The sequence below is a fragment of the Triturus cristatus genome, chromosome 2_2 (genome assembly GCF_964204655.1).
Source record: "Triturus cristatus chromosome 2_2, aTriCri1.1, whole genome shotgun sequence".
Lineage (NCBI taxonomy): Eukaryota > Metazoa > Chordata > Amphibia > Caudata > Salamandridae > Triturus > Triturus cristatus.
In genome coordinates this window covers 515,538,242-515,550,779 of record NC_140582.1, presented here as the reverse complement: position 1 = coordinate 515,550,779, position 12,538 = coordinate 515,538,242, and the positions used below count along the sequence as shown (strand labels likewise).

General features: G+C 40.6%; 1 protein-coding gene across 4 annotated transcripts in view; it reads left to right on the top strand.

Annotated features, from left to right (window-relative positions):
• NR3C2 (nuclear receptor subfamily 3 group C member 2) overlaps positions 1–7,122 on the top strand; it is a 750,782-nt gene extending 743,660 nt beyond the window's left edge. For all 4 annotated transcript variants that reach the window (XM_085641641.1, XM_085641639.1, XM_085641640.1 and 1 more), the window contains exon 9: positions 6,466–7,122. In XM_085641641.1, the coding sequence (XP_085497767.1) occupies positions 6,466–6,621 (156 nt within the window). In that variant the 3' untranslated portion in view covers positions 6,622–7,122. The remainder of the gene's footprint in view (positions 1–6,465) is intronic.
• The last annotated feature ends 5,416 nt before the right edge of the window (positions 7,123–12,538 follow it).

Sequence of the window (12,538 nt, the reverse complement as noted above, 5' to 3'; positions counted from 1 at the left end):
TACTGAAAAAGGCTACATTAGATCCAGTAAAACCAGAACACTATCGGCCCATTTCTTTGCTTCCCTGGGTCTCCAAGATCGCTGAGGCTCATGTCAATAATATTCTTTCTGATCATCTCTTAAATATAGGTATCCTCCATCCCTCCCAGAATGGCTTCAGAGCAGGCCATAGTACTGAGACAGCCTTGGTGGCTATGGTTGAGCATCTTCGAGGATTGTTAGACTCTGGACAGACGGCGGCACTGATCCTCTTGGATCTCAGTGCCGCTTTCGATACTGTTTCCCACTCGATTTTGCTCCAGAGATTGAGGGAAGCCGGAGTCGATGGCACTGCCTTGGACTGGTTCCGCTCATTTTTGGCCGAGCGTACTTTTAAAGTGTGCACTCCCCCCTTTGAGTCTTCTCCCCGCCCTATTTCCCAAGGAGTTCCGCAGGGTTCGGCGCTTAGTCCGACTCTGTTTAACCTGTATGTGAGACCGCTGACGGAGGTTGCCAACAAATGGGGTCTAACCATGGTGTCATACTCCGACGACACTCAGTTAGCGGTCGCACTGAATGGGAACACTGCGTTGAATGCCTCTAGTTTTCAAAGTGCTCTTAGAGAGGTGGCAAGTTGGATGACCGATAATCGTCTCCAACTCAATGCAGCTAAAACCGAAGTGCTGGTGCTGGGCAAATAAATCCATCTCTGGGGAGATAACTGGTGGCCGTCAGAGCTTGGCCAAACTCCTATGCCAGTATCCCAGGTGAAGAATCTGGGGATCCTGCTCGACACTAATCTTTCATTCATCCCCCACACAAAGAAAGTGGCGGGTACCTGTTTTGGCGTTCTTCAGAGTCTCAGGCCTATTTTTAAATTCTTTGACGCTGCCACCAGGCAACTCATAGTGCAGGCCATGATCCTTTCTAGGTTGGATTATGCCAGTGCACTTTTATTGGGCACCAATCAAGCAGAGCTCACACGCCTTCAGCGTGTGCAAAATGCAGCTGCTCGAATGCTGATCGGGCTGCCAAAGTTCTGCTCAGTTAGGCGTTCTATCTCCGATCTTCATTGGTTGCCCGTCAGGCAGAGGATACAATTTAAAGTACTGTGTCTGGCTTTTAAAATTCTGAAGTTGTCCTCCCCTCCTATCCTAGCTCAGGCCATATCATACTATACTCCTGCCAGAACATTACGTTCAACGGGACAATTTCTAGCTAAAGTCCCCCGTTTTAAAAAAGCTAGAATGGGCGGTCGCTCATTCAGTGTTTTGGCGGCTAGCCTTTGGAATACATTGCCGGTTAGTATCCGATCTATCTCTGACTTGTTTCTTTTCAGGAAAGCTGTAAAAACATTCCTGTTTCCTCTGGTCTAGGGGTTCGGCTGGTCTGATACATTGGCTGTTATGTTGCTCGTCCTTTGTAGCGCCGGGACGCCGCTTGGCTGTGGCATCTGTGCGCTCTATAAATAAAAATAACATAACATAACATAACATAACATGATGTAACCAGTGGGTGCGGTATTTCAGAGAAGGGGCCGGGCCGTACCATCTACTCACCGCCGCCTGCCATGAGCTCGAGTCCACACCGGCCTGTTGGTTTCCGCCAGCAGGGCCTAGACCTGGAAGTACCACTATGTCGGAGGAGTCGCATACAGGTGGTGGAGGGGGGGGGGAGAGAGAAAAGGGAACTTGAAGGGAGCAACAGCAGCTTTTCAACGTGCAGCACTGCGGAGAGCCTCAGTTGTGAAAGACCAGACGACCTTGGGTGAAGTGAGTGCTGGATTGCAGAGAGTCACTACGGCCGCTGCTCACTTGGCAAATGCACTGGTGACCGGCTGAGTTCGGGCAAAGCTGTCGCTCCCACCGCATTAAATATTTAAAGACCAGGACTCCCTGGGCTGCACCCCCACACCGGGGCCGTCGAATGAGCGCAGACTCCAGTCTACACTACGCTGTTCTAGCGCGTCCCCCAGGTGCCCTAGCCGTCCAAAAGAGGCCTCAAGGCCCACACTCTGGACCCGATTCACCGCAGTGGTGCTTGATTGATACGCGGAGGCGCCGCCGAGTGCACCGCAGCTGCGGTGCACAGTGCCACGTTATTGAGGCCCAGGGTGGATGATGGGCAGTGCGCGAGGCTCTAGTGTAGGGCGAATAGTCCTCCAGTTACACCCAGGAGCACGCAGGGCGGGACGCTGCACAGCAGGTCTTCGCATCCGGCCCCGATCAAGCCCGTGTCTTGCGGTAGTGAAACGTGCGGGCCGCTGATGTCCCGCAGGACACACCGGCACGCAGGGCACACAGGCAGTCATTCCATGTGGTATAGGGCCAGCGGCGGGGGCGGCGCACTCACCGGCGATACCGTTGCTGTGAGGATCTCAACATGGCCTCTTCAGCCCAGGCACTGACCTGGACACCACGCCGCGACTGTGGTATAGACTAGCGTGCGCAGCCAGGGAGCGACGGGGCACACCCAGGTCCTCCGACGCAGCCGCACTGCTTTGGTCGCTTTCGGCCTCACAAACACCTCCGATCGAGGCAGTCTTCAGCTCAGCCGATAGGCACTATACCAGGGCCAGGTGGGCTCCACCATAAGCGATTTTGGCCGGGGCAAAATATTTAATCCGGATTTATCGGGAGTGGCGCAACAGAGCTAGGCTACCGTGCAGCCATTTCCCTCGGCTGTTGGCCACGCCCCCAATGCTGTTTATGGTGGGGTTAACAGGACAATGGATGTTGGCAAGATTATTTCTGTGAAATATGACTCAATGCTGCATAAGGTAATAAATGATTTGAAAAGATGAAATAATTTGCATCTCGCGCTAATTAGCCCTTATAAAATCATTAAGGTGGCAATTTTACATAAAGGACTGTATCTTTTTCGTGCATTACCACTTCATCTACGCACCACATGGTTTAAAAAACGTGATTCGATATGAGTAGCTTTACATGGGAATATGGGGGAGACATCCTTTACAAAGCATGTGAAACATCACATGCTATTACAACGCAGTCGTTACAACGACCGCGTTGTTACATCACATACCTTTACAATGCAAGTCGTTACAATGACTTGCTGTAGGGGGCACAAGGTGTTGGATTTCAAATCCAACACCTTCCCTACTGTTGCACACACTGGAGTTGGTATAGTAAATTACACTATTCCAACATCCAGCGCCCTCTACAGCAAGTCGTTGTAACGACTTGCATTGTAAAGCTATGTGATGTAACATGCGGTCGTTGTAACGACCGCGTTTTAATGCCATGCGATGTAACATCGCACATTCGAATATGGACCACACCATAAAGCTGTAAAGTACCTTAGATTCCCATTTGCAAGAGGTGGTTTGGCACTCCCTAACTGTAGCTATTACTTCTTTTCAGCTATGATATATCATGTAAAGTTCTTAGTTATGGGTCACAGCTCAGCTAAGCATAGGGTGAGTAATCTGCCGTCAATTCATTATTTGAGTTTGGGCAATATTGCTAAGACTTATTTAATTAATTTCACAGAACCACGTTACGCCAAGAAAGTTTGGGTTAATGTAGTCAAAACGCTATCAAGCTATGAAAGATCTGGAGTGAGATAATCAGTATCACCTTATATAATTACTATTCCCCATTGTGATGTTCTCTGGCTTTAACCCCAGTTTTTCAAGATGGGCATTCCAGAACCTGGCAAACCACTGGGATCAAATGTTTTGGTGAAAGCAGTGATGAAACCTCAATACATGTATTTTCTCAACTACAGGAACAATACGGATTACCAAAACAATCATATTTGAAATACCTTCAATTTCGAAATTTTATACAAAAAAATGATAGAAATAAATTTAGTATGTCATAATGATCTCTTCTTTCAAACATCACACTTTTAGAATTCAAAGATTAGGAATTATTATAAAATAGTTTCTGAATGTAATATAGATGATTTAGACACCCAAGCAGCAAATTGGAGCAACATAGTAGGTAGGGACTAATGTAGCTGTAACAATTCTGTGAGGCTAGAAAGATGGGAAATGTACAACTGCTTTCTGCTAAACTGAAAATACGATACTATAAGATATTATATAATATTTATTATACACCAGCCTAACATTTTTTTCAAAGGCATTATATTAGTTTTATGCATCGTGCAAATAAAAACACTGGGCCTGAAACAGTCCCATATGAATGACAAAACAGAAAAAAGAACATCCAGAATACTCCCTCACCTCATAACTCTCCAGTGGGTAGCAGGAACACACATCAAGGCAGTCTCCATGCTAATATACAGGTTGTTTATTCTAAGCTTATACACTCAATGCCTCTATCTCATTAGAGTTGAAGTGTCCTAACTGTGTCAATGATCTCAAGTATTACAGGCATCACAGAGTTATTGTTTTCGTTGACAGATAACTCAACTAGAGGACACTATGTTTGGTTGTATTTGTGGCCCATATTATGAATGTCCCATGTTAGTTTTTCCATCCCCAATAAAGTCCATAAATGACATGCCCATTCACGAATTATTGGCAACATCGCTAACTTTCATCTTTGTGCTATCAATTGTTTAACTGCTAAAATCATGTTGGTTACTATCCTCTAGTCAGTTTTGCAAAGGTGTTTGTAATACTGGGGTCAAAGTCATAGCAGGATGGTGGCAGGGTCCGGCCATATTGGATAGCCCAGTACTCAGCTTAAGTGACTGAGAATTTTCTTCCAGAACTTTTGCAAGGGGGAAACATGACCACTAGATATGTTTCATCTCCCTCTTGGTCACACTCCCTCCAACACAACCCAGATGCATGTGGATACATCCCTTTCAGTTTCATAGGCTTGATGTGCCACAGGGGCACATATTTATAAAGAGGAGATTCTCTATTTTCGAGACCTCTGAACATTGAAGGTATGTCTGACCAGAGTTTCTGCCATTGTTTTAGTGGAATATCATACAGGATAGTTTTCCACCGGCTCATATAAGGCCATTGTACCTCGGGACCTGTTGCCTTAGTGTTGAAAAGATGTTACATATATGCCCTCTAGGTGATGTCAACACAAATGAAAAGATCTTGGACAACCACACTGGTGCTAATTCAAATAATGTCAAGCAATAGTGCACCACCTCTTGCAGTTTCACTGCTCGGAAACTACCAAACATGTACAAAACCTTTTTGTAGAGGGAACACCCAATATCTAGTGAAGTAACCTCCTGCTAATGAAGGATACAGGTCAGTCTAGGCTCTCCTCATTTAGCTGCGAGAGCACAACCTCCACACCGTGCTCGGAAGCATCTGTCTGCACAATGAATTCCCTTGAGAAGTTGGGCGCCTTAAGCACGGGCCTCCGTGCACATGGCAGATTTCAGGGCATCAAAAGCTTTCTGGCAGGCATCAGTCCAGTTCACCTTCCTGGGCTGCTTCCTGGAAGTCAGCTCTGTCAAGGGGGCAACAATGGTGGCATACCCCTTAACAAATCTCCGGTAATACCCAGTGAGTCCTAAGAAGGCTCTCACCTCTGTCTGGGTCTTGGGTATCAATTTTGAGCTGTAGGGGCGCCACCCCAGCAAATATGATCTGTGTACATGGGAGAAGTACATGTATTGCCCATAGGACTTTTAACCCTCAGGAGATCTATATCACCTATATCTTTGAGTTCTCCCAGTAGTAATGGCACCATGGCCTGAGGGTGCCTGTCTATGTGTACTTCTGGGGCAATATTAAAATCTCCCTCCAAGAAAAGATCACTTGGGTTCCTTTTCTTTATTCCAGTCAGCATGTATACCAGAAAGATTCCTTGAACTATCTTTTAGGTGAAGGTATTAAATATATTAAAACTCCCGGTAGGACCTCAACCTTCGATGTATAGGAAGTGTGCCTCCCTCATATCCCTCATCAGTTTGATTTATTCCAGGCGGAAATAACCTGTAGAGACATAGCAAGACTTCCAATTCTTACTTAGAGCGGAAAAGAATTGCTGGAAATACAGTTTGTCTCATGCAGTGGACGTCCGAGGGTCTCAGGTCATCATAATAATTTAACATTGAAGTTTTGCATGATACTTAATGTATCTTTGGCATTCTTGTCTAAGTATATAATGTGACTAAAACTGTGGATTTTATTCTTCCCAAAAATAATAACACCCAACGGGTCATAATCATTGAACAAAGGGATATTCTAAATGTCTTATCAGTGGTTGTATCATAATGATGCAAGGTTGGGTAAAGAGTAATTGATTTTTTTGTTTGACTGTAATACTGTCAATATTGACAATTGACAATGATTTTTGTAATACTGGAAGGTACAGGAACCTCTCACAAAACGAGCAGTACACTGGGTTCTTTGTTTAGTGAACCTTTTATTTAAAAAAAAAACAGCCATGGACTATTTTGAAACTTAAAAAATATACTTAGCAGTGCATTGAAGACTACACTTAAGTTGGAGCAAATTTATTAAGCAGCTTTTTTTTCTTATTACTAAAATGTTCGCCATTTGTTTTTGTTTTTCAGCTTGTTGGAGATTTATTGGAGTTCTGCTTCTATACCTTCCGGGAGTCTCAGGCACTGAAAGTGGAGTTTCCAGCCATGTTGGTCGAAATAATCAGTGATCAGTTACCAAAGGTGGAAGCTGGGAATGCAAAGCCCCTGTACTTTAACAGGAAGTGATGGAGATTGTCTTAACAGAAGAACTTTGCCTTAAGTTTCCCAATATTATTCCACGCCTAAGAAGGACCTAAGAAACCACATTTTTAACAATGTGCAGTTGTTCTGCAGTTTTTAAATAGTTACAAATCATGTGAATGGGCTTTGGCTAAAGAAAGAAGTGGGGTTCTTCCGGACCTGGAAAAACTTGGATTTTTTTGGCAAACAAGCCCCAACATTTTGGAAAAAGCCCCTGTTCCTATGGATGAAAAGCCATAACTAGTCAATAACTCTTTGATTTTGATATTATAACATGTTGACGTTTTAAATATGCCATGGAATTTCTGGTGTTGTTTTGCTCGTTTCAGAAAGGTTTGAGAAAACCGAACTTTCTAAAAGTGTGCCCTTGGTTTGCACACAAATTGTACAGTCAGTATGGGGCATTAACTTTCTTTTCTTGTTAAGAAAATAAAAACTATTGTGTACAGTAATAAAGCAACATGGTGTAGAATAATTGCATTATGACACTTGTGGCATTTGTTATCCCATATTATCCACCATAGTTGACATACACTGTGTTAAACATTCATCAATTATTTAAGGAAAAGGATAAAATGTTAAAACGGATGCCCCAGCTTCAGTTCTTCGTATCTATTGTGCTGGCTTTGGGCACCTTATGTTGCGGTCTTTGCTTTACTGTATATTGCTGTATGTATAAATTGTGAAGGACCCGATTCAAGCTGTATGGAGCTTTTGTAAATGATATCTTTAATGGTTAGGACGAATGGGAAAGTATTTTTGGAAGAATTCTATTTTGCTGGAGACTATTTAAGTACTATCTTTGTCTAATACAAGGTATTTTTTTTTCAAAGTGAAATGTTCTGCATGCACAACGAACTGTTTACAGTGTATTTAAGAAAGGGAAAGCTGTGCCTTTTTTAGCATTATTTTTAGTTTGCCATTTTAAAGTTTCTATTGTAAATAGCCTCTCTTTGTCTATTTGTGTTGTATTTATGCCTTTTTACCTTTTCGTGAAACTCACCTTTATGTTTTCTGGTTGCACGTTTTTGTCGTCTGAACAATTTTAGGATTTTCTTTTCCTATTGCCCTCAGTGAGGAAACAAAGTTATGTTTAAAACTTTATGGAGGTATCATTTAAAAAGGAACTCTGATGCACCGCATAGCTTGCCACCCTCAAGACACACTGAATATCTTCACAATAACTCAGTTAACTAGTAGAGCCAAATAACTGAAAGTATCAAAAATATGAAGGAATGGAGGATACCCCTACGTGAGTTCTAGTCCAATGCCATATATTTTCCTTAGTTCCTTGGTTGAGGGATGATTTAAGAACTTCTCTGCTTTTATAGTGAATATGTTGATGTTTTATTTAGCATATTTACCATCCTGAATCTAGTCTTAGGATTTCACAGGTTCTGACCTATCTGGTGATGCCTTGATCGGCTGTCCTTTACTCAAGGAAGCACATGGAAAATTGCAGTGCTGCATTGGGTGAAGGGTAGAAAATAGCAAAGCACCAGATTTAGTAAGAGTCACTTGTTGATTATTTCATCAGCGACACTCTTTAAATCTAGCTGTTCTGCATAATGCAGAGCACCATGCTGTGGCACAAGGAGACTGCACTGTCTAGCCTGGGATATGTACTGGAGCTATAGCCTCCAGTACATATTCCTAAATGTAGACTCCAAGACAGGTGTCAGATCAGGGTAAAACACACTACGTGTAGGTAGGTTTAGCAGTAGATACATCACTTGACTCCCTGCTTGCAGCTGCTTTTCTTTTGCTTCAGATTTGCGAAAAAGGCAGCTCATGCGATTTTAGTAAATCTGACTTTCTACCAAAACCTAAGGTTTTTCTGCTGGCTTGCCCCAGATATGTCCCACCTTGCATAGATTAACAAGTTATGGCAAAGTGATTTGGGCAGAGCTCGAAATCAACTTTCAGAACACAATAGGTTTTGTGTGTGAAAGATAATCCAACTCAGCTGTTTACAGCTTTGTAATGCTTTTCAATGCATAGTGATGCAAAGTGTCAGTGAAAGTTCTTAGCACATCTGGCCCAACAGGTTGTTTGAAAGCTTAATTTTGGTTGATCATTTGTTTTTTGTTGTTGGTTTTTTAAACTGCATCTCATGGCAAAGAGGCCTGCCCAAAAATGTTTGCTTTTAGTTGATACAGTTTGTCTTAAAGATACTTTTATTTATTTAAAATATTCCTAAAATCTCTTGTACAGCACTTTATTCCCATTGTCCAATGGATTTTAAAGTGACTGAAGTCATAGGAAACCGAAAAACACTAACTGCGGTGTAAGTGCTGTGTGGTCAAAAGTATGAAGATAAAAACTTTTACTTGTAAAAATCAGAGTATTGATATATCATTAGTCACATGGTATAATTTAAGATATACAATTGAACCAAGAACTCCTACACTAAAAAAAGTTTTGCCACATAAACTAGTGTAGAATTACATTTGCAAGTACTATTGATTGCACGATTCCTGATACAATTGTGTAGCGATATATATGTGCCATGCTACTAATCATACAGTAAGTACACAATAATGCATGTTAATGTGTGCTCTAATATGTAATGACTTGGTAACTACCTTGTAAATAAGTTTCAAAGCCAGTTAGATGGTTCTGTTTAAGAAACCTGTGCAAGTCATAAGGACCACAGATTCGTACACTGGAAATAGAAGGGCTTTTTTCCTAACTTTGCCATCTTGCACTGAGATACCTATCAAAATGGAAAATATGTTACCAGTTGTTTAGGATAGAAATATATTCACCTACATATTTCAGTGCAGAACAATAATAAAGTATCTGATTTCTTTACACTTTCTTATTCCAAACCCATTAGTTTAGTTTGACCACCTAAATACAACCGAATAGTTTAATTTGAACACCTTGATATATCTATTTTTTCCCAAAACAGTATAGAAGACGTTAATTTAGTTTTTTGCTATATAGAATCCAAGCATATTCGCAGGTGTAGGAACCGCTTACATGTGTTAAGCTTCACCAAGAAGACTGAGTGGCAGTTAGTAATGTTGTAATTTAAAAACCTGATATTAAAGTTATCTCAGGACAACAGTAATCTATGGAAAAAAACTAAACTGATTTTGCACTTACTGTTGAGTTTTGCACTTTTCTTTAACATTTGAGTTTTTTCCTATTAATTGATCTCGAGATCTTCCATTGAAATTCACAGACATTTGACAATTTGGGAACTTTTTCAGATTTGGCATGCAAAAATGTAGGTGAAATAGGAATTCCCACAAAAGGACCCATTTCCTTTTTTGTTTGTCTTCCTTGATTTTCATCCTGTAAATTTCTTTCAGCAAGATTGCGTCTGTTAAAAGAAGATGAAATTAATACGATCTTGAATGAGTAGAAATCATTTAGTGATAAATATTGCTTCATAATTACATTGCATTTTATAAGTGTAATTGAATCTTCAGAATTAATGCTATTAACGAATAGCAGATGTAAAACTGTAGCTTAAATATTATATAATTCACATAAAGTGTGAAGGTGTAGTATCTTTTCAGCTTGTCCACAGCAATTCAATGTTCCGGTTAGTTCGGACATTGTGTGACACCATATTCTACATTTCAAAAGTAAATCCCATGGGTTTCTTAAAAAATGCACAAGATGAAGAATATTAAATGCCTTTTTAAATGACACCTGCATCATGTTATGATGGATTATGTAATGACAAGATCAGACCAGATTTTTAATGTTTTCTTTTCTTTTGTTTGTATACATTTTCAAGGTTGTTGGTCTAGTTGAGAAAATGTATTTTAAATTCAGTCAGCTAACTTGCACAGAAATCAAGAAAGACAGACTTCCACATGAAAGCAGAGCATGCAGACTGGTGGCTTGTACAAGGACTAAAATATCACAGATCCATCCTTATATTTGCACTTATGTTTTCCTTAAATTGAAAACAGCATTCCAAGTAATTTCCTTTACTGTATTTCTACGACATTGATGACTGGCACTTCTCACTGTATGGTGAAGCTTGGTAAAAAGTGAAAATAATTAATATTATGTACATTTCAGCACCATGCCCTTCTTTTTAATGCACAAAGAAGCCCAACTTGCTGCTAATGCCCATTTAATTTACCTGGTGCTTAAGAGTATTGTAAGCAGCATGGTCATTGTTTTATATTTTACATTTGCTTGTAAGGTAATCACTGCAAGTGGCTGTTGCACTCTAAATTTCTACAATCCAGGCAGTTCATGGTTGTTTGAGGCTGTTTTTCTGAAGAGGGACTTTCTCACAAAAAGTGAGTGAGAGACATTATTCTTATGAGAAGACTGGCCCACTTTAACATGCATCCATCTTGTTGCTTCCATTATAGAAACAGGAGATCAGTCTTCTGTGTCCAGTAGCCCTGATTTTTTGACTTGATGGAAGGAGCAACAAAACAGAGGAGTGGGTATTTTATTTAGATACCTCTTTTATTATAAAAGATAGAAAATTCAGCATCCTGGCAGATTCAGCTCCAATAAACTGTAGTACACCGAAACATAGGGATGGCCAAAGGGGGCGAATTAGATTCATGGAGATGATGAAGTGGTATCAAGTAGATATGTAGGGTTAACCATGGGGGAAATCATACATGAGAGATGGTACAAGTAGCTCCATAGTGAGAGTGAAAAACAAAATGATAGATCACTCCACCCCCTTTGCTTTAGGGCTTCTTTCTCCTGTAACTGGCATTGTACATATGCCCCTAAAAGTGCCTGGGATACAGGTAAATGTAAGCATTTTTTGTAGATGATATTGAAAAAAAGAGTGATCATCTCTGACAGGTCAAGCTAACTTTTCATCTGAACAGAGCTAGTGCCTACGATTCTGTCTCAGACCACTAAGCCATATTTTCAACTTCCCTTTCAAATACCTGAATAACTCTGAAATGTTGTTCCTTTGAGTCCATTTGTATAGATTATTGCTCTAAAGATCTTTGCTTGTACAATCCACAGAAAATGAGTCAATATTGATGTTAATGAGAAATACAGTTCATATTTTTACTTAAAAATATATGTCTGTCTTTGTAAATAAAAATTACGAAGATTATAAATATCTTTTCATGTAATCACCCATTGTGCCGACACCATTTGTTGTGTCATTGAATTTATAATAGTGGTGTAATACAACTTGGTTGTTGGCTGGTGTAAGCTTTCCAGGATGTAGCGATGCTTCGCTGTGATTCAGTGACCAAAGCATATGATGAAAAGTAAGAGAAGCTAATAACGGTAAATTACATTTTGTCTACAGATATGTACGTTGGATGAAAAGTAGCTACATTCAAAAACAATGGTAACAGATACTTGTAATTATAAATAGCAGTGTTGAACATTTGGTATAATGTCAATTAAAACTTATCTGTGATAGAGTACATGCCTGAAATTAAACACAGACATGACTGTTTTTGTTCACTCCGCTTTATAATTTAAAGTGTCAGTGGTGCCTAACAGTAGTGATTACTTTTTCACTGCCTAATGTACATTGTTGTAGCTACTTCTGCTTTACACCACCTGTTTTGCTCAGTAAATCATAGCTAAAGGATTACTTTAAATGGGGAACACTGTCAACCTTTTAGGGGTTAGCATGTTGCATTATCATTATTCATCGAGTGACTGTCTGCCTTTAGACACTAATCTTGCCAAGGACCAACAAGTAGAGTCATGAACTTGCGATCACCCCCCTCCTAGTGGCTAGGCATGTTCAGGTCCACAGCGATCTACAAGTTGCACAAATACAGGTAAATATTTAAACTGAGCTAAATTGCACTGTTCTTCTGAATATTGAACAAGATAGTCTTTGAGTTTACAAAGGAAAATTACTGAAACCTTCCAAAGATGATGTATCAAGCTTAAATTTCTTGTACTGTAATAGGAAAGGTATATGGAA